The sequence below is a fragment of the Halichoeres trimaculatus genome, unplaced genomic scaffold (assembly GCF_033239565.1).
Source record: "Halichoeres trimaculatus isolate MK-OKI-2021-1 unplaced genomic scaffold, fHalTri1.1 fHalTri1_scaffold_14, whole genome shotgun sequence".
Taxonomy (NCBI): Eukaryota; Metazoa; Chordata; class Actinopteri; order Labriformes; family Labridae; genus Halichoeres; species Halichoeres trimaculatus.
In genome coordinates this window covers 6,819,668-6,844,230 of record NW_027437192.1, presented here as the reverse complement: position 1 = coordinate 6,844,230, position 24,563 = coordinate 6,819,668, and the positions used below count along the sequence as shown (strand labels likewise).

At 38.2% G+C, this 24,563-nt stretch overlaps 1 protein-coding gene across 1 annotated transcript; it reads right to left on the bottom strand.

Moving 5' to 3' along the window:
* Nucleotides 1-408: 408 nt before the first annotated feature.
* Nucleotides 409-22,707, bottom strand: lypla2 (lysophospholipase 2). Its single transcript, XM_074686980.1, has 10 exons — nt 22,648-22,707; nt 9,603-9,695; nt 7,434-7,465; nt 5,128-5,193; nt 4,722-4,769; nt 4,502-4,572; nt 3,010-3,083; nt 2,809-2,910; nt 2,504-2,674; nt 409-2,422 (listed from the first exon to the last, which is right to left on the bottom strand). The coding sequence occupies exons 2-10, from the start codon at nt 9,678-9,680 to the stop codon at nt 2,372-2,374; spliced, it is 693 nt and encodes a 230-aa protein (XP_074543081.1). The 5' UTR covers nt 9,681-9,695; nt 22,648-22,707; the 3' UTR covers nt 409-2,371.
* Nucleotides 22,708-24,563: the final 1,856 nt, after the last annotated feature.

Sequence of the window (24,563 nt, the reverse complement as noted above, 5' to 3'; positions counted from 1 at the left end):
AAATTTTTGCTAGTGTTGCATTATTTGCCAAAAAATAATCTTTAGATACGTCATTATCAGTTAATCTACTATTGTGTTTTAATTATTGAGAGCAGTTTTGCAATTTCTGTGTATTGTGATCTCCTGTTACATTTTGTTTGGGGGTCATTTTTACAGCTTCCATACGGAGTTTGTTTTAGCTTCTAGCAAACAAGACCATAAGCACCCAGATAAATATATCTATATTTTCTTAAACAGAGTATATTTAAGCTGATATAGTCACTAAGTACCTGAAAAGCAGCACAACTTAAGTGTGATGTGGCTTTTATACAACAGTTTATTTTTTTCTTCAATGCAGATACTAAAGAAAGAAAGACAATGAATTCTGATTGATTTTTTGGGTCATTTATTTCACATACAGGTGTTTTGGAAACAAACAAAAAAAAGTGGAGAGACCTCCAGTCTCACCCCAACATGTTACTCTATGCAAATCATTATGAACAGACAAAAACAAGGTTGAGATGACAACAGACAAAACACAACAAAGAGAAAAAAATGATTCCAATAAACAAACAAAACAAGGGTAGAAAATACACGTGGCAACATGGAATCCAAGAAAAAAAAACACACAACACAGTGCGATGTTGTCACATTGGGGAAATGGTGGAATAATTAAAAAATGGCCCCAAGAGAAGTAAAGAGGAATTCAAATAAAATGAAAGAAAATATATAAGGATTCAAGGAAATAAGAGACATTCATTGATTAGTTAACAATCAAAAAACATGTCTTTTCTTCTTTTTCCACCTAATGTTTTTGAAATCAGGCTTGAGAAGAGAGAGCAGATAATGATGAGGAGAGCAAAATTAACATTCACATAAAGGAAAATGCAATACACCTGATATATAGATATTTTAAGTACACACGACTCCTCAGAGTTACACTCCTATGTCCAAGGGCCTCAAGTTGTTCAAGATTAATTTTTCATCTATGGTAAATTTACCCTTCAGTTATGTTGGAACAGCTTCCTGCCAAAGTCCCCACTTTGTACAGCCTTTTTTTTTTTTTAAAGAAGTGAACAATAAGTGTCGGGTTTGACTTCAAAATCTGAACTTCTATTTTCTATTAGTAGGTAATGGTAAGTTGCCAAAGGAGGGAGCTGGGAATTTGACTGTTTTCTAGGTGATACATGGTTAAGTTAGTTTAAAGTATCTTTAATGTGTTGGAAAAAGACGGAAAGAGGAAGCAGTTTTTTTTTCCAAGGTTGGTGAAGGTGTGGCTGATGCAGGGGCAGCAGTGACATGACTTATAGTGTGCAGTCTGTGTTGGCCTGCAACCGTTCATACAGAAGCAATATTTCATGCCCATACGGATAAGTCGTTCCTATCTAAGCTTTGATCCTGAAAATTTAAACAGAAAAAAATCTAATGAGGTAATTCTGCAAAAAGAATTACACAAAGGGGAATGAAACAGCCAACATGCAGGAGAAGGGGGAGTAGAAATAAACAGCACAGGGTGGCAACAGTGTCAGGTGGTTAGTTTTATTTTATTTTATTGGGTTAAAACTCATATTTCCCATGATGCACGATTACAGTTAATGACTAAGAGTAAAATGGGGGGCCCTTTGTTGGTTAAAGCAAGGGGGTATTTATGTGTCCATTGTCGTATTACCAGTGCAAGACCCTTTGTTGATGACAAACAGTGACAAGCAGTCAGGGTTGTTGATTAAACAGCTTCTAAACAAAACTGTACAGTCAGTGATCGAATGTCCAACTGGTATCTGCTTCTTTTTTATTTACACATCTCACGATTAATCCATACTCTTCTCTCAAACTGCTGGCACTCCAGGAAGCCTGAATAGTTTGTAGAACAATGCTGTAAAAGTTTGATCCATGCTTCCCTTTAAAGTAGCCAAAAAGGTCTTACATCGGTAACTGACTCAAGTGTTGTTGTTAGGTTTCCACAAACTGACACAGCGATTACAAAACCGGGGAAGTGCTGCAGTAAAAAGCAATGGAAAATAAAACAGCTCAAAAGAAGGGAAGCAAAATGAGGCAAAGGTGGACACAGAAAGAAGTTGTAAGAATAAAAAACAACGGGAATGTTTTGTATGAGTCAGTGTTTCTCCCTCCAAAAGGCTAAGACTTGTGAGTGTGAGCACTTGGATGATGTTTGTATCAGATCAGTGTGTGTAGGTTGATTAAAGCTGCAGGCTAAACTGTATGTTTTGTTCAGCAGTGTGGATCAAATTAATTATTATTTTTAAACGTGTGAATGTGTGTTGTGTGTAGAAGAATGGGGTGCTCATGGCTGTTTCCTGTGGGATAACGGCAGATCAGGGGGTGGGAGGTCAGTGTCTCAGAGGGTCACAGTAGGGAATGAGATGAGGTGAGGTCAGATTCGGGGCAAATACTTGTCAATAAATTCCCTTACAGCCGCCATCTCCTGCAAGAGAGGAAAAAAAATAGGTGAAATAAATGTTGACGTAGCCACACAAAGGCAAAGAGACACGTGAAAGTGCCGTACCTGAGGGGAGGAGCTGTGAGAGAGGTTTGGATACGTTTTAAAGGTGATCAGATCAGGGTTGACTGTCGATCTAAGTTTTTCATGTGTCAGGGCACCAAACTGCACTGGGATCATGACATCACTCTCGCCATGGCACTGCAGGATCGGGATGTTCTTGTTCCCACTTGATGCCTGCAGGACAAACACAGCATAGACGTAAAACTTACACCAGAAAAACTTTTGATTTTAATTCAGCCAATTCACTACTTTACAGCTCAAATCTGACATGACAAAACTTCTTTTCTGGTAAAAAAGTGTGACAGTACCGAGGGGAAGGTCTGGTGAAGAGGTAACCAGCAGCTGAGAGCCACAACGCCGGCCAACTGGTGCTGACAAGTCAAAGCAGTGTACAAGGACAAAGCCCCACCCTGATAAGAAAACAAAGAGGGAAAGAGGAGTTTACACCTACAGTGAATCGTTTTACAGCAAATCGTCTTGTGGTTGTCATTTGAAGAGAAAAATCTTACCTGAGAGAAACCACCAAGCATGATGCGGTGAGGGGGAATCCCATTTTTGGCCTCATGTTCGATTAAGGCCTTGACTAGAGAGATACATGAACAAATACAGGTCATTGACACATCACAGTGAGGCAATGTATTTATCAATATATATGAGTGATTATTTAATTAGGGGAACATTTCAGGTATACAGAAGGGTGAAAAAAAATGCTTTTTTTGTTTCATATTCTATTCGATTGCAAATCGAATAGGTACCGACAGAATTCTGTCAAAAGTACCGGGTACTGATTCATGTATGATCAAAAGGTACCATGTTTAGGTACCTAAATGCATCCTTGTGACTGTGAGGAAGTGGAAGAGTAGGTGATTTTCCATGGTGAACATGCACACAGCATTGCAAGGTTATATGTTGTAGAATAAATATGCTAAGTTTGAATTTTTTTTTCTTTATTATTAAACAAATTGATATTTTTTACACATTAACACAAAAATGTACCAAAAATTGGTACTGTTGAGTACCGGTACCAATTGCCAGGTACCAGGCATCAGTACCGTATAGTTTCAAATATGAAAGGTATCCATCTCTAGATATACCTGGATTGTACTTGTACTACATATTTAAGATACACATTCTGTCAAACATGTAATGGACAGATGTTGAGACTATTTTTTCAACATAAATCTATATTATACTGAATTTAGAGTTATTCAACATTTCTATGTCAGACTACACTCCCTAGAAATGTCCCTCATCACTGATATCACAGTTCAGCCAAAATTTTTAAAAAAATATGGCACAAAAATCACATGTAACACAGTCGACATTTTCTCAATTCTTTGTCCCTTGTGCTAACTGCAGACTTTGAACATGGCACATCCTGACCTCCGCCACCTCATATTTCTGCTCATTTTCTCCACAGTTTGTCTTTTTAAACAATTATAGCAAAACACCAGAAAATGTTAATAGCACAGTTAACAACCAGTTAAAGCGCCCCATGTACAGACAATCATTCTGAATAAATATTGATAAGGAGGAGTTGAAATATGCAACACTTTCTTCATGGTTCCCACCAAAAAAGATGAGACCTTAAATGATGTAAATCATGTGACTGTATTGATGAAAGTGAAATATTACCCAAATGACCCACTGTAAAATTGGTCATTAGTTGAAATTAATATTTAGTAAAATTGATAAGTATACCTCATGGACATGACATGTACCACTAATTATAGTATCACTCATTTGCAATTATTTTTTTAAATCTATAAATTAATCTACCATTCAAATGATGTTGTTTATGATTTATTAGAGTAACTAGTGCTGTTAACAAGCTTTCAACAAGCAAGTCTAAATACTTATTTATGGAAGTGGATCGCCCCCTAGTGGACAGATAATATTAGCACAACATCTATGTATTTGAGACTTGAGTGTGTGAACCAAAGTACATTTAAAGTGACTGTAAGGCATTTATCTAACATCCAGGTTTCTAACAGGACTCACTGTTGTCTGCAGCCTTCTTGATTCCAGACTCGTCTTCTGGGATTTCGGGTTTCAGCCCCATGAGATCGAACCTGCACACATGCAGAAGCAGGCGTTTAAACGAATCAATAGATACAATCACACTATTGTAAATGCCAGTATGGGGGGGCCTTGTTGTTGTTTCCAAGGAAACAATAGCTCCCACTGTTGGCCTGTTTGGTGTTTCACAAGACCAACTCACCACGCAGGCATCGTCATCTTCAAGTTGAGAGTGACTGGGATCGAGGGTCTGCAGGGGGGAAACGCAGATCACAGAGTCAGTTGACGTACTGGTCGAATACCAGGGAAATATAGACTTCTTCTTCTTCTTTATTTTTCTTTATTCTTTCTTCAATCTCAGAATTTCTGAGCTTATTTTTCCAATTTTATACCCTCAGCCTCTCAGAGAAAATTGTGTTTCTCCTTGCATGCTTACAACTGGAATCACATAAACCCTCTTCATCTTAATATTACCGTCCTCCTACAGCTCTGTATTATTCAAATGACCTAAAATATCGTGTTTATGTCGTGGTTTGAGGCTAAACATAAGCTGCTGTGCCCTCAGAGACACAGACCATGTCAGCGGATTGGAGCAGAAAAAGACTTACGCGTGGGGGCAGATGAACTTGACGTGAGCCGGCTGGATCTCAGTCAGAGTGTCCGCCCACCCGTGCCTGGAGGGAAACACACAGAAAGCAGCTCTTTGATTCCAGTGTCAATAAAATAACTGACATATTTTACATCAGGCCTGCGAGGATTACAGCTTTCGTAGCTCATTATGTGGTCTACAAATACATATCAGTTTAGGAACTGCTCTGATGAAATCACTTCACAAACGAGGAGCGGATCATTTCTCCAGAGGGAATTTAACATTAAGTGAAACATAAAACATGAAGCACTGATCTGAGAGCTTTTTTTATATGAGATATTTATGTCCATGATTTATCATGGAATTAATCAAAACAGCTGTGGGTATTGATTTATGATTTCTTTATTAAAATGTGCCCACATCAGAGGCTCTTTTAACAGATGTGTAAGATCAAAAATATTAAAGCTAAATGTGGATTTCAACAGGGACTGTAGAATAAAAGAAGATTAAACATACGGCTAAATAGTATCAACAATAAACATATCCACAACCCCTAAACAGGCTCTGGCCTTCTCCTCCTTGTTGGCACGGGGCTTGATAATACTGAACTGGAAGCTGCTCCACCCACCCATACTCATCTCATCCGTGTCATTATGTCTACCCTTCGGTTGGAAAAGATCTGATAAAGTGTAAACGGCGCCTTTCAAAACTTCCACAGCACTTGGGAAGTTTTATGAACTTTGTCAGGGATTTTGATGGTTTGAATTTAGACTAACATCCAGCTGATTTGGCATACCACAAAAACGTTTTGACTGACAACACTTCACCTATGCGTGCTTTTGGATCCCCCCTCCTCATTAGTGTGTGTGTGTGAGTCTGTCTCTCTTTCTGCCTGTTTACATTAGTGGTTTGTTAATGTTTTCTTTCTGTTCACTTTTTTATTCCACTCCTCAATTTCTTATTCATTAAATATTACGATTATGATTATGATCCAACGACCATCTTACTTGATTTGTACTTAATATATATGTTGTTTTTTGTTTTTAAACTGTTTTTGGTTTTCTGGGAGGTTTTCGTTCATGTTCAAGTGGTGCTTGATATAATCCACCAGCGCCCTAAGTGTTCCTTCAAAGTCCACTTAGACTTTTGTATTTCTGATTATAATGAATGTATATTACCTCCACACTCACTCTCATACCGTGCTTGGATTCTAATGTATCTGGACATTGCTTTTTTGGAGTTATCTATAGCCAGAGTCATAAAAGCGTGGGATGCGCTTTTGACTAACCTCTACAGACTTCAGATGTAACATATGACTGAACTTAATGGATCTGGATCTGGGGTATGGGTTGGTTTTGATACAGTTTTTTTCTGTTTGTTTTAGTATTATTTTTGAGATTTATTTTAATTAATTAATTAATTTATATATTATACTTTTTCCTTATGTGTATTCTCGGTTGTTCATACACCTTACATTGCTTTGACAGCGATTGTAGATGTTTTTACCTTTTATTCATGCTTTGGTTATAATATCTGTTTCATTATTTACTGCACTTTTGTATAATTCTGTAAATGTCATAACTTGAATTCTACTTTTGTATTGTGCCTAAACATTTTTGTGCAAGTCATGCTGAGAAGCACAAAGATAAAGTTAATAAAAATTTGATCACAAAAAAAAAAGAATGAATAGTTATGAAAACACATTAAAAATATTTTTAAAAAAAACACAGCTTCACATACTTTTCAACCGCAGGAACTTTCCCCAGGAACCAAGGGCTTTTTGAAGGATTCTGAGTTATCTTGTGTCTAGCAGTTCAGTTCAGGAACTGAAATACTGACATACTAGTAAAAATCTACAAACTTTGATTTTTTTTTACAAGGAGGCTGAAATAATGTTTGGAGAGTTTTTTTTAACTTTCTCTACAGTTTTATTTAGCAGACACTTTTTCAAAGTGACGCACAACAAAAGCAAAACATTTTGACAGAGCTTTAACTTGTCGAATAAAAACTGAACACAAAAAGGTTTGAGCAGATTTTGTGGACATGGAAAAAAAAAACATCCAAAAGAGATTTAAAAATGGTATCAAGAATATTCAAGAATTTGTTTAAAAACTTTGTAAAATAAGAACAAAACAGTCTTCTATTTAGATGAAGCATTGATGGTTCATTGTCTGGACAAATTTTCTTTCAGCAATATTACTTTTCATGTGTTAAGTCTTTCCAAACTAATAACAAATACGATATAAAGGGATTCTCTTTAGACTTTATTTATAATCTCTAAACCCACCAGACAGAAAAAGTAACAGACAGAAAAACATAACTCACCCTGTATCTCCCAGTCCATGGAGGAAGATCACCTGCAACATATTAAAAGATACAGAACAGTGGTGACTCTTTCTGTTCCTATTTTATTTTTAAAGTTAGATTTATGAGCAGGTTTCTTTTATTAGACACAAAGATGAAGAGACAGAAAATGTGGGAGCACAGAGGGAGATTGTACAGAATCAAGAAAATGTTCCCGATAAGGATCATCTACTTCAGAAACAGAGATTGCCAAAGCAGTCCAGTGTTTTTTATTTTAGCTTCAGACCATTTATCAGATTACATCACTCGCGTGTACATGTTGTACTACTGGTGCATTTTTTTATGCCAATCTGCTGTTCCTGCCAGGATAAGCTCTGGCATTCAGTTTCCACACACGCTGCTCCCTGCAGAGAAACCAAGACGGAGAATAAAAACAAATCTGAAAATGTGTGTGTCGCTGCTGAAAATTAGTGACTCAGCTTCCTTTGAAGGGATCAAAACACTTCTTTTGTGTGGGGTTTCAGATGAAGCTCAGAGCTTTGATCCTGTTTTTAACACATCCCTGCGCCGTACCTGACAGCAGCTCCTTTCATTTTTACCCTCAGATCCAGAGAATTCACACACTGCGCCTGTTCGCTGTAATATACCTGTTACGTCACCTGTTACTGGTGCAGATACAGGTGTGACTGCAAAACAAGAGGACTCAGATGGAAAAGACTGTGAAACCTATAACCTCAAATTTAAAGTAATTTGAGGATAAAGTGGATATTTGTGCTTGATTCCAACATTTTTTTCGACTGGCAGCTTCCAGGTTTTTTTTCTGAAAATGTATCCAGGAGTTTGACACTTTGGCTAGTTTTGCTGCAAAAAGCTGCTTCACCGCCTTCCAAAACAAATCAGAGATTATTTAAAGATGCTATGAAGAGGATCTGTTCTGACTGAACTCCCTTGCCACCTTGTGGCCCAGAGTCTCAGCAGACGTCGTAAATTACTTTCAGCGAGGCGTGTGTTTGTTTTGGAATTAAATGGAGATCGGATCAAAACAAATTTTCTTTGTTCAAGACAACTTTGAAAGGTGACATCAAGTCTGCTATATGCTAGCGACTTAGTCCCTGTGTTATAGAGTGATACAACCCGAGCTAAGGGCTAATTAGCCTTTAGCTTGGGCTGTATTACTCTCTCGTTTAGCTTTCTTCTGCTCTTCTGTCCTTTTTCTGTCTGACAGTTTGGCTCCAGTGTCCACCATCACTTCAAAATGAATCACAGAAATCGTTTTTAGCAGAGAAAAACACAGATCTCTGTTCTCACAACTAAACTTTGTCAGTCGGTGTTGTGTTGCTAAGAGGTAGCAGTTTAAAATAACCTGTAATCAGCAATATTGGTGCTGATAATCTAATTTTAAAGTGTGGATTACGATCAGGCATATAACTAGAAGGGAGACTTTTTCAAGATCACTTTCAAACTCCTTACAGCCCCTTTAATCAATTAGTAATCCTGGTGCAGAGGATGCCAGATTTTAACTGCTTAGTCAGCTTAATGTGCTCACCCCAAATCAGCACAGGTCTCCTTTGTTAGCAAATTAAGCAGACTCATTTAAAAAAATCAAAAGACAGAAGTAAGGTGAAAACACTCTTTCTGGGTTTATATATTGCATGTCGTTAGAGCTATGTTTAAGGTATGTATGTTATTTTTCTCATCTTTTGGGGAAATGGGGGTGGACTCTCACCATCTCTCTGGTGGATCTCTTGTTTTTCTTTCAAGGCATCCACTTTTCTTTGTACCTAAAACTGAAACCAAGCTTTGAAGTGAAAAGTAGGTGTGTGTGCTCCGCCTGGGCGTGTAACTGCAGACTCACAGGCTGCTGTTGCTATTTCTGCTGTTTTGTCTTATGATAGAGTCAAAGTTTCCAGGGAAGAAACAACAACTAACAACACTAATTTTATCATGATCCCTTATAGAGATTACTTTAACTGCCAAGCCTTGATGTTGTTTTAGTACCGTCTTCACAAAGCACTGATTGTCTGATCTGATGAAACCAGAAAGACGTCGAGCTAAGGAAAACTGCAACATTAGATACTCTCCATGCATCTCTGAGCTTACCACTGAGACCTTTTGAAATCCACATGGGTATCAATTAGTACCATTGGTGACGCAAAAAAAAAGTTGAGAGGTGTTTATGGTTTGACTCACCGCCGCGGTCTCCTTCTCCTTGGCGGACACCGTGACAGCCTCGGTGAGCAGCGGCACAGACATGTTGTTGCCACACATACACTGTAGAAGATGCTGCAGGCAGAGGAAAACAGACGTAGAGAGGTCAGCTGACGAGCTCATCAGAACCACTGAAACAAAGTCATGTGGGGCATTCAGAGAGGGCCTGTTGCTACATGCATTGTGTTAAACATGAAAGACAAATGAGCTTTGAGTTACTGCCAATTAACACAAGTGTAGCTATCACACTTCATATCATTATCACTACATGAAAACGTCATTGTACACCACATATGTTCTCACACTGTACTTCTTTAGAGAGGTTCTATAATTAGGGGAACGTTTCAGGTATACAAAAAAGTGAATAAAATGTGCTTCTTTTAGTTTCATATTCTATTTGATTGCAAATGATACACCTGGAATGTTCTTAATTCATGGGTTAGCAAGCTTGAGCTCGAATGAATTCTGAAATATTTAAGTCACAAAAAAAATTTTGGAGCATAATTTTGTAATTTTTGCAAATGTTTTATGCACTGTGACTCCTATCTTAAAATCTGTTTCAACTTTTTTTAAAATCTTATTTTGTGTAATTGTATCTTATTAATTTTTATCGGCTTTTGAATTGAATTTTAATGGTTTTCTTTTAATTTGTTAAGTCTGTAAAGCACTCTGAATTGCCTTGTTGAAATGTGCTATATAAATAAACTTGCCTTGCCTTGCCTAATGACAAAAGTTGAGACTATTTTTTCCAATACAGTAGAGATGTCCCGATATTGCATTTTCACTTCCGATATGACACCGATACTGCAGCATTGAGTATTGGCTGATACCGATATTAATCTGATACGATATCAGCATTAAACATGCATACTTTTATTACTTATTCTGTAGTATGTATGTTAGAAATGCATGTTAGAAAAGGCTTGATTAAGTGATTTAATTCAAACAGAGAACAGTAGTCAGCAACAGTAGGTATGAGGAAAAACTGACCCATTTATTATGAATTAATGGGTAACAGAAACTGCTTATATTGGAGATTTTAGATGAATTCCGATGCGATACAGATACTTGCTTTTTTGCTGATATCGGACCGATATCTGATGTCAATATCTGACTGGGACACCTCTGAAAGTTATGGCTATTTTTTCTAACGTAAAACTCATATAATACTGATTTTGGAGTTATTCAACATTTCTATGTCAGACTACGCTCCCTGGAAATGTCCCTCATCATTTATATCACAGTTTAGCCAAAATTTAAGAGAGTTTCGGTACAAAAATCACATGTAATACGGTTAATAAGACATGGTAACACGGTTGACAGGACAAATCTGTCTCTAGAACATAAAATTTTGAGATGGTTGATATTTCCTCCATTTTTTGGCTCTTGTGCTAACTAGACCTTGAATATGCCACCCCCGACCTTAATCACCTCATATTTCTGTGATTTTCTTCCCAGTTTTTTTTTTTTTTTAACATCTATAGTAAGAACACAAGAAAATGTTGGTAACACAGTTGACAAACAGTTAAAGCCCCCTATGTACAGACAATCATTCTGATGAATTATTGATGAAGTGGACTTAAAAAAGTCATATGACTTTGTAGTAAACCACTGCTGATTTAAAGGTTTTTTTTCAGTGTGTAACACAGTTGACGCTGATTTCTCGGACACACACAGAATGAATTATTTTTAGGGTCGCACCGATCACAATTCTCTGGCCGATCTTTAAAAAGCCTGACCTGCCGATACCCATTTTCATTTTTTGTTTTTTAAATCGGGCAGCATGTACCTTCAATGTTCCAATCTTATTTTATTGAAAATAGTTGAACAATACCTGTGAAAGAATAAAATCTTTATGTTTCAACTTAAACAACCAATAAAGTGTCCTAAGTTTTAGGTCTCAGCGCAAAAAGTGACAATGGCTGAGTGTCAGACTTTCTTGGAGGTATATAAGATCAGTTTCATATGTAAGGATAGGCCAGCCGATTGATCTGTGCATGGCTAATTATTTTATTCATATAGATTATTAAAATAGTTTTAAAAACACTTTTGCCATGTTTTAATGATTATTCTTAACAAATAATACTGAAAGTACTATTGTGTTAAATAGGGATGCACGATATTGGATTTTTGCCGATATCCGATATCCGATATGCCGATATATCGAAACCCCTTTTGGCCGATACCGATACCGATAATCACAAGTTTGTTTGTTTTTTACATTGTAAAGAAAGCTAAGTCTATCCTGTACTAGAATTTATATGTTACTCTTATTGTGACGGTTTTATTTGTTTAAGAAACACATAAAACAAGACAAAAAACATTTGATTTTACCATAAATAAGAAATGTATTATTTTTTCAAACTCAAGACATTCAGTATTGAAATACAGAAAAATAATTCCTTTAGATCACATGAACTTTAAATTTACAATGCATTTTTAAACATAACCAAGTAGCATTTGATTATTTTAGAGCTACTGTAACAACCTGGTGACAGACACAGAGCTCTGCAGTGAAAATAAATGAAGTGCTACATTTTATTTAAGGAGCTTATTTTTCAGATGGAAAATGATAATAATCCTAACTGAATAGCACCTTATCGGTTGTGCATATCGGCAGAAATTTTCATATCTGCCGATACCGATAAACGTGTTTTTAAGCTTTTATCAGCCGATACCGATATTGTGCCGATAATATTGTGCATCCCTAGTGTTAAATTTGAAGAGCTAACTTGAGATTTGAGAAATTGTACAGCACAAAAACTGCAAAATCCAAAACATGATATGCATTTTTAGCTAAATAAATTAAGGAACCTGTTAACTTTCTGTATTGAATAACAGTAAAATATCACCCAATGGTCATTGCTTGAAATTAATACTTAGTAAAAGTGAAAAGTATGCCCCACGGACATACCATGTACCCCTTATTAAAGGATTACTCTTTAACTTTAATACACTGCACCTCTAGCTGCAGTAAACAATGCTCTGTTGATCAAAACAGTATTTTCATATTCCTAATCCTCTAAACCAGTATGAAAATTTAGCCAGATTCTTAAACCAGTTCAGCTTGTTTGAAATAAGTGACATGCAGCCACTTGTGAAACATATTCCTAACACACAAACAGTATAAACCTGCTGCTGAGCCAACAACACAAGTCATCAGGTTTGTGTTTGTGTGTGTCGGCAGGTGTCTGAGGTCAGCGAGTAGCCAGACACATTAACCAAATGAAACACTCCCTTTCTCTGTCGAGCACTCGGCTGCAGACGAGCGTCTCTCTGCGCCGTGAGTCAGCCGTCGATAACAGCCATGAGATCAGGTTGTTACAGTAAAGGCGGGCAGTAAAAGCTTTGATGCCCTTTCGCTCTGTGATGATGTGGGACAGGAAGACGAGAAGTGGGACGAGGCGGGCGGGTTGGACTGTGAGCGGTCTGATAGGTAAACAGGAGATGAGGAGACAGGGAAATGTCTCAGACGTGGAGGTTAATGTGTAAACCTCGGGTGGGATTAAAGTCTTCAGGTGTTAAAATTCCACTACTGCTACGGCGGAGGAGGCTTAAAGCTCTGCTCCTCTGTTTGCTCGGAAAAATTACTTTCTGAAGGTCATGTTCGCTGAGAGGGAGAATACACGGAAGCTGGTGGTAGATTTAATGTCGTACAGCGTGGGTAAAAGAGGGCAGAATAATAACACAGCAGGGTTAAACACGAGGAAGTAGTCTCATTCAGAGTTGCACAAAGGTGTGGAATAAATCTCACTGAACAGAATCAGAGGAAAGAGTTCCTCATTGGCAGAAAGGTCACTTTTGAGGTTGTATTTCTGTTTCATGCAACTTCTTAGCTTTAACCACATCTAAATATTTTTGCAGGACAGTTTAAAAAAAAGAGAGAAAGGGGCTGGGAGTTGAACCATGGATCCCTGCACATGAAGTTTGTGCTAAAGCTAAATCACTGGCCCAGGTTTTTCCACTGGTAAGAAGGCCAATGATGTAAATACAACCTTGATATTATGGAGTCAGAACACTGACAGTCAGATTTGGGCTGTGTCCGAAATGGCATACTAACATACTACATACTACATGGTCGTTGTGTATATACTGTATACTACATACTATAAGTATGATTAAAGTGCCAACCGTTTACACTGTAGTATACTACTCGGTTTCCCATGATGCATTTCAAAACCTCCGACGACAAAAATTGGAAGCACACATAAGTCTATGGAAGCACACCAGGCTATCAAATATCTCTGTTGATTCGCCACATTTGAAAGTTTTAAGAACATTTTAGGCGAGAAAGTCATCACGTAGAATACCAAAATGTGGTCATTTGGGCCACAAAACGCACGGATACAAATTTAATCTCGACATTTCGGACATTCTGTTAAGAGCGCCAATATGCTACCGAAGAAACTTCCGGTCCGCTCCAAAACAAGAGCCTAATTTACAAAAGCGTTAAAGAACTTAAAGGAGATAAACGGGTGCTTTTATTTTGAAAACTGGACGTTCGCTCATGGATGATTTTTAGCTAACACCGGTCTCAAGACGAATTCATCTCTCTTCAAAAAATTAAAAAATGTTTACTGCTCGCAGAAACTGAAGACGATCCGTCCGTCGCCTCAGGCACTTTATTTCTTTGTACTTACGTTTAGGTTTCCCTGTAGAGGTAAGTCCATTTTAGTTGCTTCTCATCTTGTCATCTCATTCTGTATTTATGTTTATAAATACGGGGCTCGCAATGCATTATGGGGCGTGTCAGTGCGACTAGTATGCCCACCTCCCATACTTAAAATTTTTACTGATATAGTATACATCCGGGTATTTCTCGCGCACACAATCTTTTCATACTATTTAATGTGAACGCACTGCATACTATTTTTGAGGTCACACTTAGTATGAGTAGTACGTTAGTATGCCATTTCGGACACAGCCTTGGTCTTGAAAAAGAAACTTGGCATTAGGGGTGTGCCATATCATAACATCTACGATAATACCGGTATATTTTTTTGACAATATAAATTTGTCTTTTTGCGATATTTACTGTGTAGAGACGCAATGGCGTATAACAACAATGGCCGAGAGCAAAAGCACCACAGCAGCAACAACTTCGTCCTCACATGAGGATTTAGTGCCTAAAAGAGGAGCTACCTCAGTGATGTGAAGATTGTTAAACAATAGCGTGACGCCGCAGCTTGCCCCGCTGATAAATCCAAAGAAGAAGAAAAACGCGACACAGTAAACAAAGAGCACAGATGAAAGACATGAAGCATTTCGTCCTCTCTGTGATTGGCATGTAGCTCTTTTCAGTGGAAAGTAGAGGTCGACTGATGTGGGTTTTTTGGGGGCCGATGCCGATGCCGATGCCGATGCTTTCCAAATTTGGGCAGCCGATGCCGATATGCATAGCCGATTTTTCCAATTTGATATTCAGGCCGATTGTTAAATAAATATATATTTATCACATTTTTGTGAAACGCAGCAATTTCTGAGCAACTAAAATAAATCTATTACAACAAGTCGTGTCCAGTCCTCTGAACATTTATTCAGCTTTCAAAACAATGAAATATTTTGTCTGAGTAAACACACAATGTAACAAGCAGTAGTAAACATTCACACTCTTCTTAAAATGTCAAAAAAGAAATTTAAACTTATCAATATAATTTGAACAAAAGTATGTAATGTATCCAAGTGGTTCCACAAGTTTGAGGTGCTCATCTTTTTTGTGCCTGATTTAAAATTGCGTCATTTTATACAACGGATCAAAAATCGGCTTTTTAAAAGATAATACGGCCGATGGCCGATAGAGACAAATGTCCAAATTTCGGCCCGATATATCGGCCGACCGGTATGTCGGTCTACCTCTACGCTGTACCAAGACTAACCGTACCGGTCTGCCTGGTGGAAACGCGGCTATAAACACCAAGCCAAAAAAAGCCATTTTCAAAGCAGAAATTAATGTACTTACAGCTTGTAAAAACGTCTCCCGTCTGAGTCGCTAATTTTACTATCAGCACCCACTGTACAGGGGTTGAATTTTTTTCTAACTCGGCAGTTCAGAGGATATTAAGATCGCGAGCTCCCCCAATAGGAGGCACAGCTGAGGGTCACATGACTGACAGGTGCCCTATGGCTGTAGGCGAAGCCCTTGCCACTACCAATATGGCCGCTATAGCCGATGTGCTTCATTTTCTGTTTCAGAAACAGACGGGTGACGTTGGCGAGACTATGTCCATGTTTTATACAGTCTATGGTTCCACCACCTGAAGCTGAAACACTTGGCCGAATACAACCAGACTATGAAGACGTGAAAGCTACGTTATTATCGGTGCATTTTTTGACTCTACGACAGACGTTTGGTGGAGCTGAACATCCAAACCCTATTTCAGCATCACCCCTAATTCACACCCATAGCACCTGAGATCACAAGATCACAGGAGAACCGCATGTTCCTGCAGGAACATCCATCCATGCCACCCATGACAGTGTACTTTCATTGTAATTAATTAGTATGTTAAGCTCATCTGGCCCTCCTTTCTCCTTTCTGTTGGTGTCCTTATAGAAAGAATGTGTTGTGTCGTATAGAATTATGAAGTTTTTCACCTGCAAGATTAACTTTTCTTCCTCCAAACCTGACCTACTTACTATGTTTACAGTTCAAGCTTGTGTAGTTGTAGTAAATGATTGGAAAAGTGGCTTCCATACTGTGCGTGCAATAAAAATGCTGTTGTTCAGAAGCAGCAACCTCTAATAAGAATGGATTTTCCCCCATATCATCATAAATAATATATTTGATCTATGTATCGCCCACCCTTACCTGCAAACATTAGGGCAGATTATTTTGACTTTTTGTCTCGTCATTTCGACTTCATCTTCCCTGTTTCATTTTAAAACTAAAAACCCAAGATTTCTACCGAGAGAACTAATCCGTGCTCCACACCTCAGCCTGACACTGTTTGACCAAACGACACCAACAAACTGTGATGTGATTAAACGATGCGTCACAAGATGTTCACTCGGTCACCAATTTCTACTTTACCACTGAGAGCCCTTTTCTTTCTTATTAGATGTCCTGAAATGAGAACAGCCTGAGCTTTGTAGATAAAACGATGAAAAAAAAGAGGAGTGACATAAATAAAGATACAGAAAGAAAGGAGCGAGAGGTGAACGGGTGCAGGAACATCGCACAATCTGTTCCAACATACACAGAGCGACTGTTAATCACTTTATACCTTTTTTTTTTTAATCTGGCCGTTATTGTTCAGCAGATTAGCACTGACCTGTACAGCACACTGCCAGCGTAAAGCTCCATGTGGGGTTCTTTTTCAGAAACAAAGGCTCACACTCTTTGCATCTGGAGGAGGCCCACGGTTATAAATAGTGTCAAGCTGTGCACAAGCTCCAAGCCCATTAAAGGCTGGAGTTAAAAACTACTGAAAGAAAAGAATTGTCTGTAAACGCTTTTCAATCTTTGATTTTTGAGTATCTAATGGCATCTGACTGTGCTACCTTCAAACAAATGAAAGGATGCAGCTACAGCCAGATTGTAAAAGACTTGTAAATCGTACAAAACCTTTATTAATGGATATTTTACAGCTACTCCAGGACATTCTAATCAGGAATTAAGCAAACAGTTAATATCTCATCCTTTTAAGGAACATGTATTTGAGGGATGAGCAGCAGAGCTGAGTAAATGGGGTGTGCCCATGGAAAAATTGCCAAATCTTTGTCAATGCCAAACAGTTGATTTTGCTGTAGACTTTGTTTCAGACTGTTGTTTTAAACACACCAGTTAAAGGTCCCATATTATGCAAAAATCACTTTATTAAGTCTTTAAGTGAAATTTGTGGGTCTTTGGCTTTCCTCCCAGCCCACAAAATGTGATATTTAATGACAAAATCTGTACTTAGTAGTGCTTGTGAATGTAAAATCCTGACCTAAAATGAGGTGTTTGGAATTTCCGGGGTTTGCCGATGTCAGCAATTCCCTTTTTTGACCAATCAGGAGCAAGTCTGACCTGACTGGTCCACCGTAGTAAATACCCCGGAACCCCCTCCAGCAACGGGGAGAGGAGTGTGGCTGTTTTTGGCTGTAAACGGCCACATAGTTCCATGCACAAGCTTCCCATCTCGGAAGAAGACAAGACTGCGTGGTTAGAGTTCATTTATGAGGGAAATGTCCCAGCTACACTCAGTAAAACTGTGCATGTGTGCTAGTCACTTCACGGCCGACTGCTTTTCCAACTTTGGACAGTACAACAGAGGGCTAGCGAATAGACTGGTCCTGAATCCAGGCGCATTACCAACCATCCACCAACAAACCTGGGACCCTGGAAATGTGAGTATTTTAAATGCTGTGTGCTGTGGAGCAGATGTAAGAGCTTTTCCTCAGTGTCACCCCTGTCTCTATGTTAGCTTCAGGATGCTAACTTTAGCTGTGGTTAGCCTGTTGTTTTAGCCTGTAATGTTACAGTAAACGAGCTTCGCTGTTTTCTAAACCTTGTGCACTGGGAGCTCGTGGCGCCGCTCTCAGTGACGCGGAAGAGCTGGACGGTATCAGCTGTGGCTCATTTACATATGAAGGTCACGCCCACTAAATCAGAGCGTTCTGAACAGAGGGGCTATGAGAGCCTGGAAACAATGCTGCTGTGCTTGATTTACTGGCTTTTTGGACCAAAACATGTTACTACCATTTCATGAAGACATCAATGATCCATATTAAACTGCAGGAAAGGAGCAGAATATGGGGCATTTAAGACTACTTCATTGTCCACATCTTGGGAAATCCAGAAGCTTTAGCCCCATTTCCACTAAGCAGTCTGGTTTAGATCAATATGGTTTAGCTTGGTCCTGTTTGCGTTTCCACTGCCAACCGTGCCCCCTTGTTGTAGGCGGCATGTAAGCTTAGCTGGATGCTGACAGCCGCATCAGTAACATAATAGCGTGACACCAAATTCAACGAAGAAGAAAAACACAACACAGTAAACAAAGAGCAACAGTGGAAGATATCCAGCATTTCGTCTTCTTTGTAATTTCCATGGGGCTCTTTGATACAAAGTGCAATCAAGCTTTGTGTCAGAAAAGCGTTGTAGCTCCACCTTCTGAGATCAGATCAGTTTAGTGCAGCACCCTAACAGAAGGGGGTGCCAAAAAAGTGGGACAGCTCGCCTCGGTTATTTGGGGATCTGTCCCAGGATTAGTCAGTGGAAACGCCGTAAAATGCGCGCCATGCTGAGACAAACCGAACATCACCGCTTGGTGGAAACGCAGATATTGTTACAACAACAAAAAAATCTACCAAACATTATTTTCCTTACTTTTTATGCTAAGGTTTGCACACACTGATATTCTGTCATTGTCAAGATTGTCTTTTTGTATACAGCGAGAAACTTACAGAAAGTTGCAGTATTGATTTCATTTTTAGTTGTGATGAGGCATAACTTCCTCCTCATCAGTGAGTCTAATCAGCCCTCCCTTCTCTGCCCTTTTAAAACAAAGAAAAAAATGCAAACTGGTGACATTTAGAGTAACTCTTCCACATAGTTTCTGGTGGATTTTTATCTCAAAAACTGGTAACAATGTGCAATCCTTGAGAGCCCTGATAATAGATATAGCCAAACATTGACCTGATAATGTCAGAGGAGGAGCACAGGAAGCTTTTTACTGTGAGGGGGTGGCCATTTAACTGCTGATCTTCAATGTAAAGATTTGCTGCTTCTGCTGTAATGACAGTTAATTAGATCTGGGTGGAGAAGATAGCAATTTAAAGATTCCTTTCTTTACTTTGAGGATGTATTCTCCCATTTCTTTCAACAACTGCTACAATAAATGAAGAACAGTTGAACAAAGACAATTTGTTTTTTTCCTGGTACTACGGATGTAACTACAGATAGTTCAGGCACTACATTTGATCTATTCTGCCATGAAACCATCTAAAGATTTTTTTTTTTTACATTTCTTTGTCTCCTTAACCTTGGTGATTTATATGTCATAAATAACAGGAGGAAGCAATCAACACTGGAAAATAAGCTATCACAACTACTGAGGTGATGAAAAATTATTCTAAATAACTGAATGATGGATTTGGAAGTTCACACTGCTCATCTGAATGATATAAATATAATGAAAATAACAAATAGTGATTCTGTTTATCTCCAATAAGGAGAACAATGCATGACTTTTTCTGATTTTTTTCCACTTTTATCACAAATACTGCAAAAATACTTGACTTCTTACATTTCAAATGTCAGGCTAATGTATTACTCCATAGTCACAAACTATTCACAAATTATTCCCACCTACCCCTGCAGACATAAGGCAATAGAGATCCATTTAACAACTGTGCAAAGTTGTTCTAGGATATGAATAGGCCTGTCACGATAATCAATAAATCAATTAGCCGAACGATAAATAAAAACGTCCTCGTAAGTTTGCCAGCCTCCTCTCTTTCGACCAAAGAGGCTGAATGAGAAGATGGCTCACTACGTCTATCTTTCCTAACATCGGGGTGCATAGGTTCTATAGCGGGTTTAGTGGATTTATAGCAGAGTGAGCATCTGTCAAAAATGCGATCTTTGGGGTGAAGACGGGGCTGCTCGCGCGTACACACGGAGAGAGCTGAAGCGAGCGTCCTGAGGGGTAAGGAGGAAACACACGCTAATATGAGTGATGGCACGAAAGATACGGTTCTTAAGCCGCCTGCCACAGTCCCAGTGGGGGAGTATTTTGTTTTTTATCAGAATGAACAAAGTGTGAGCTCATGAACACCAACGAGCTGATATGTCGCATTTGTTTGAAAATAGTGGCGACGAAGAAGATGAAGGGGAGGTGCAGCGGAGCCTTGTTCTTTGACAATCTGCTCTTACTGAGGCTTTTGGTCTGCAAAGTAAATAGAAATAAAAGCGCCAAATTGTGGGCGCTCAAAGACAGCTACATTGGCAAAGAAATACAGCTCTTCAATACGGTTGAAAGCCAGAAATGATAAAAATGTTTGACAGACAGTACGGATTGACTGGGAAAAAGTACATGTTACAAACAATTCAGGAACTGTATAAACTCCCTTTTATTTAGGCTATAGTTTTTTCTGTTGGTTTTTTTTTGGAGTTTTGTTTTTTCTTTAGAGACAGGGTCTATGTTTTATTGTTTTTGATTAGTATTAATTATTTTCATTGACATGATTTTTTTTCTAAGAGAGTCCATTTCATTTTCATTGTATTTTTTTCTCTTTCTCGTTTGTTAAATTTATTATATTTTTTGTTTAATTCATTTTCTTTAAAAGATCCTGACCTTTTAATTACAGTTAAATACTCTTAAGAAATTAAAGTTTCTTGCTTTTGATATGGTGTACTCACTTTATTATCCCATTTATCATAATTACATCAATGAAAAAATGGGAAAAAAATATATATATTGACAATAATATCGTTTATCGGTAATAATATTTTGGAAAATTATCATCTAGCAAAATTTGTTATCGTGACAGGCCTAGATATGAAGTATGATAAAAGAAGATTCAGTCTTCAAACATATTCTAGTTTCATCAAGAAAAGTCTGGACTCAACCTTTTTAAAAAAAAAAAATAAAAGAATTTTCTCCAAGAACGTTTGAGCGCTTCAAAATTTTCTTTTTTCCCTCAGTTCTGAATCCAACGCTGCACCTGTTTTCACAGATAACTTTGCATGTAATTGGGAATATTTTTTTAATGAATGGAAGTTTATTTTGTAATTTAATGGCAAACAGCTTTTTAGATGCACTACTACTGTCCGGCTGTTATATTACATAACAACAAAAGGCCAATAAAAACATTGGAAAATTAAATTTCGAAGATGATTATAATCACATGAACTATCTGATTATTTAAAGCTTTCTTTCCCTCAAACTCTTTAAGTACCAAAGCTTGTTTCTGGTAATAACATGTTCATACTATAGTAATAAGCTAGACCACAACATGCAATATTGCTATTTGCCATGCTAATATAACTATTTCTACCTGTTCTACTTGCTTTTGTAACACTAAAGATACAATTGAGCTCTCAATAAACTAACTGCATTTACCTTGTTGTCAGAGGATTATAGAGTAGACAAAGCATATGGATCCCTTAATTTTTTTTAGCTTAGAACTTCCATACAAAGCAACAGCTGTGGTGCTAGGGATATTGCCAAAAAATGAGGATGGTTGAGCTAAAATGAGAATATGATAGCTCTGTCTTTTCTGGTGACAAAAAGCAAACAAAGAGAGCCAAAAAATAGATTAGATGCGTGTTACAGCCAAGTTAAAACACATCACGAGTCTCCATCCTGCATGACTCCAATTACATTTAAGTCAAACATGAAAAAACAGAAGCGTGCTGCAGTCAAACAGCCACACACACACACACACACACACACACAGCTCTTTGCTCTGTGGCTACGGATGGCTGGCAAACAACAGGATAATATGCGGCATTGAGTGACAGGCATCCCCCCTCCTCCCAGCAGCAGCTACCCCTGCTTTGCGCTGATGGAGGTTAATATCTCGACCAGCTAGCAGGGGTCGACTTGGTCGAGACACATCGCAGTGAAAATCGACACACAGAGAGGTTCAAGCGAGATCAAATGAATCTTCTCAGTGTCGGCAGCTGAAGCAGAGGAAGCGGATGGAGGTGGTGTTTTTGAGGATGAGACAATGAATGGTTGAGGCTTAGCTGTGTTGTTTGACCCATCCTCATCCTCAGTAGCACTCGAGTTTAATCCCGGTTTAGCCTCACACACACATATACACTCACACATACACACACTCTACACAAAAACCGGGCTGGTGGTAGTAACGTAGAGGTGCTAGCTAACGTCGCACACATCAATTGTATTGTTTCCTACGGTCGCTACCAACGCCTGCTTTTAGCTAACCGCACGCTTTAAACTCGTTACTCTAACACATGTTGTTTTTTAGTGAACACATTGAACATTAGATTGCTCATTTTTTAAATCAGGTTGGACCCGAATAACGTAAAGAAAATTACACCCGCGGCCCGCTAGCTGATATAAATTCATACACTCACCGCTTGCTGTCCCAGTTCTCGATGGAACGGAACTTCCGCTAACAGCCGCACACAAGCAGGGGGCGGGGATAGAGCGTGGTGACGTCACAGGAAAGCAACGCCCTGCTGATCACGACCATAACTAACCATAACACACTAGTGGTTACTTTTCATGAAACACAATACATACTTTTTTTCACTTCAAAATTAATGATACGATCAAGACGTATCTGAATGTTTATGTGTGGTACAGTCATCTTTCTTTCAACGGCTTTGTGGGTTATACGTGTGGGCCTAAATATCAACCTTCTTCTGTATATTATGCATATTCTTTAGACATGAATTTATGTATAATAGTATTCAGAATAGTAGAAACGCTTGTTCATGTTATTGATTCACAAAAAGTAGTATGTAATTAATTTGCACATAATAATAAATATATAACAGCAGTAAAATATATAGTTATTAATTGTAAAGACACCACATATTGGCTATTTCTCTACCGATAGCAATGGAAGAGGCACCTACTTTACTAATGCATACCTGGTTTTGATGTTGTGTCTGATAATATTGCTCATGAGGGAAAAATTTTTTTAAAAAACATGCACTGTAAACACTCTGAGGAGAACCTAAAAGCTAATTTTTATAGTTCTACTCTTCTTTCATATGCATGGATATATGTGTATGTAGGTGAAAGTATCCATATGTGCGTATATACATGTATTTACATGTAGATCAATATGTTTGTATGTATGTAGGTGCATGTGTATGCATCTGTACTTTGTTAAGAGATGCTAATATTGCCAATTGCATGGATTGATTTACCTTATCATTATTATTATTTTATTATTATTATCATTCTTTTTAATTTTCTCTATTCATTGTCATTATCATTATTATCATTTGTTTTCTTCCATATAGGGCTCACTCTTTTTGATGGCATTCTGGGTGTTTTGTTCGTAATGATTTAAAAATGTTCAATAAACTCTCAAAAATAAACATGCACTGTATAATTATGCATTATCTGATCCATTGTGTTCACTGTATTTTGCTTTCAACAGTAGAACAGAAAGGTTTCAATAAAAAAAAATCAATATGCATTGGAAAGGTCCCTCAAAACTGTAAAATAAGTTCATAAAATAAAAGAGAACTGCTTATGCTCCTTGTATATATTCTGGTCAAGATTTCTTTAATTTGATGAAAGACTCCTTCCAATAAATTAAAGACATATCATAAACATGTGCTTCAAATAAGTCCCAATAATATGTGAGCTACAACAATAAACATAAGTACTGTCTTAGGTACCATATGCTGTACAATAAACTGCATCCTGAAAGTTTTCCTGGACCCATATAGCTGAATTTCAGGTTTTTCAGAGTGCTTAAACACAGTATTTCTTTCAACACACCATACAAAATGCTTAACACCATTAAAAGTCTAGCAGACTGCCACTGACTGACTGATGTCAAACTGCATTTTAAACGCAATGAAATCATTCAATGAAATCATAATGTGCTGTGTGAGGGAGGTGTGAAGGTAATAATAGAATAGAATAGAATAGAATAGAAAATACTTTATTTATCCCCGAGAGGAAATTCAGGAGTCACCGCAGCATTTAAGAAAACAAAAGTAAGAAAGAGTATAGAAAGTGCAAAAAAAGTCCATAAGAAATTAGATGACAACATCCCGTCCACCACTCGTCCACCGCTCTCCAGCCCAGCCAGTCTCCACCTCCACAGGGTCCAGGACTGAGCCTCCCCAAGAAGTCTGTTCAGTCTCTGTCTCCTGGATCCTGTCTGCACACAGCAGGCGAAGCTCCTCCAATGTGGCGCCGGCGTCCTATGTCAGCTCCGTCAGCCACGTCCGTGAACAGCACGATGCCACTGGGTTAGCACAGCTAGCTCGTCCATCCCCCGGGGCTAGATCCCACGTTCCCA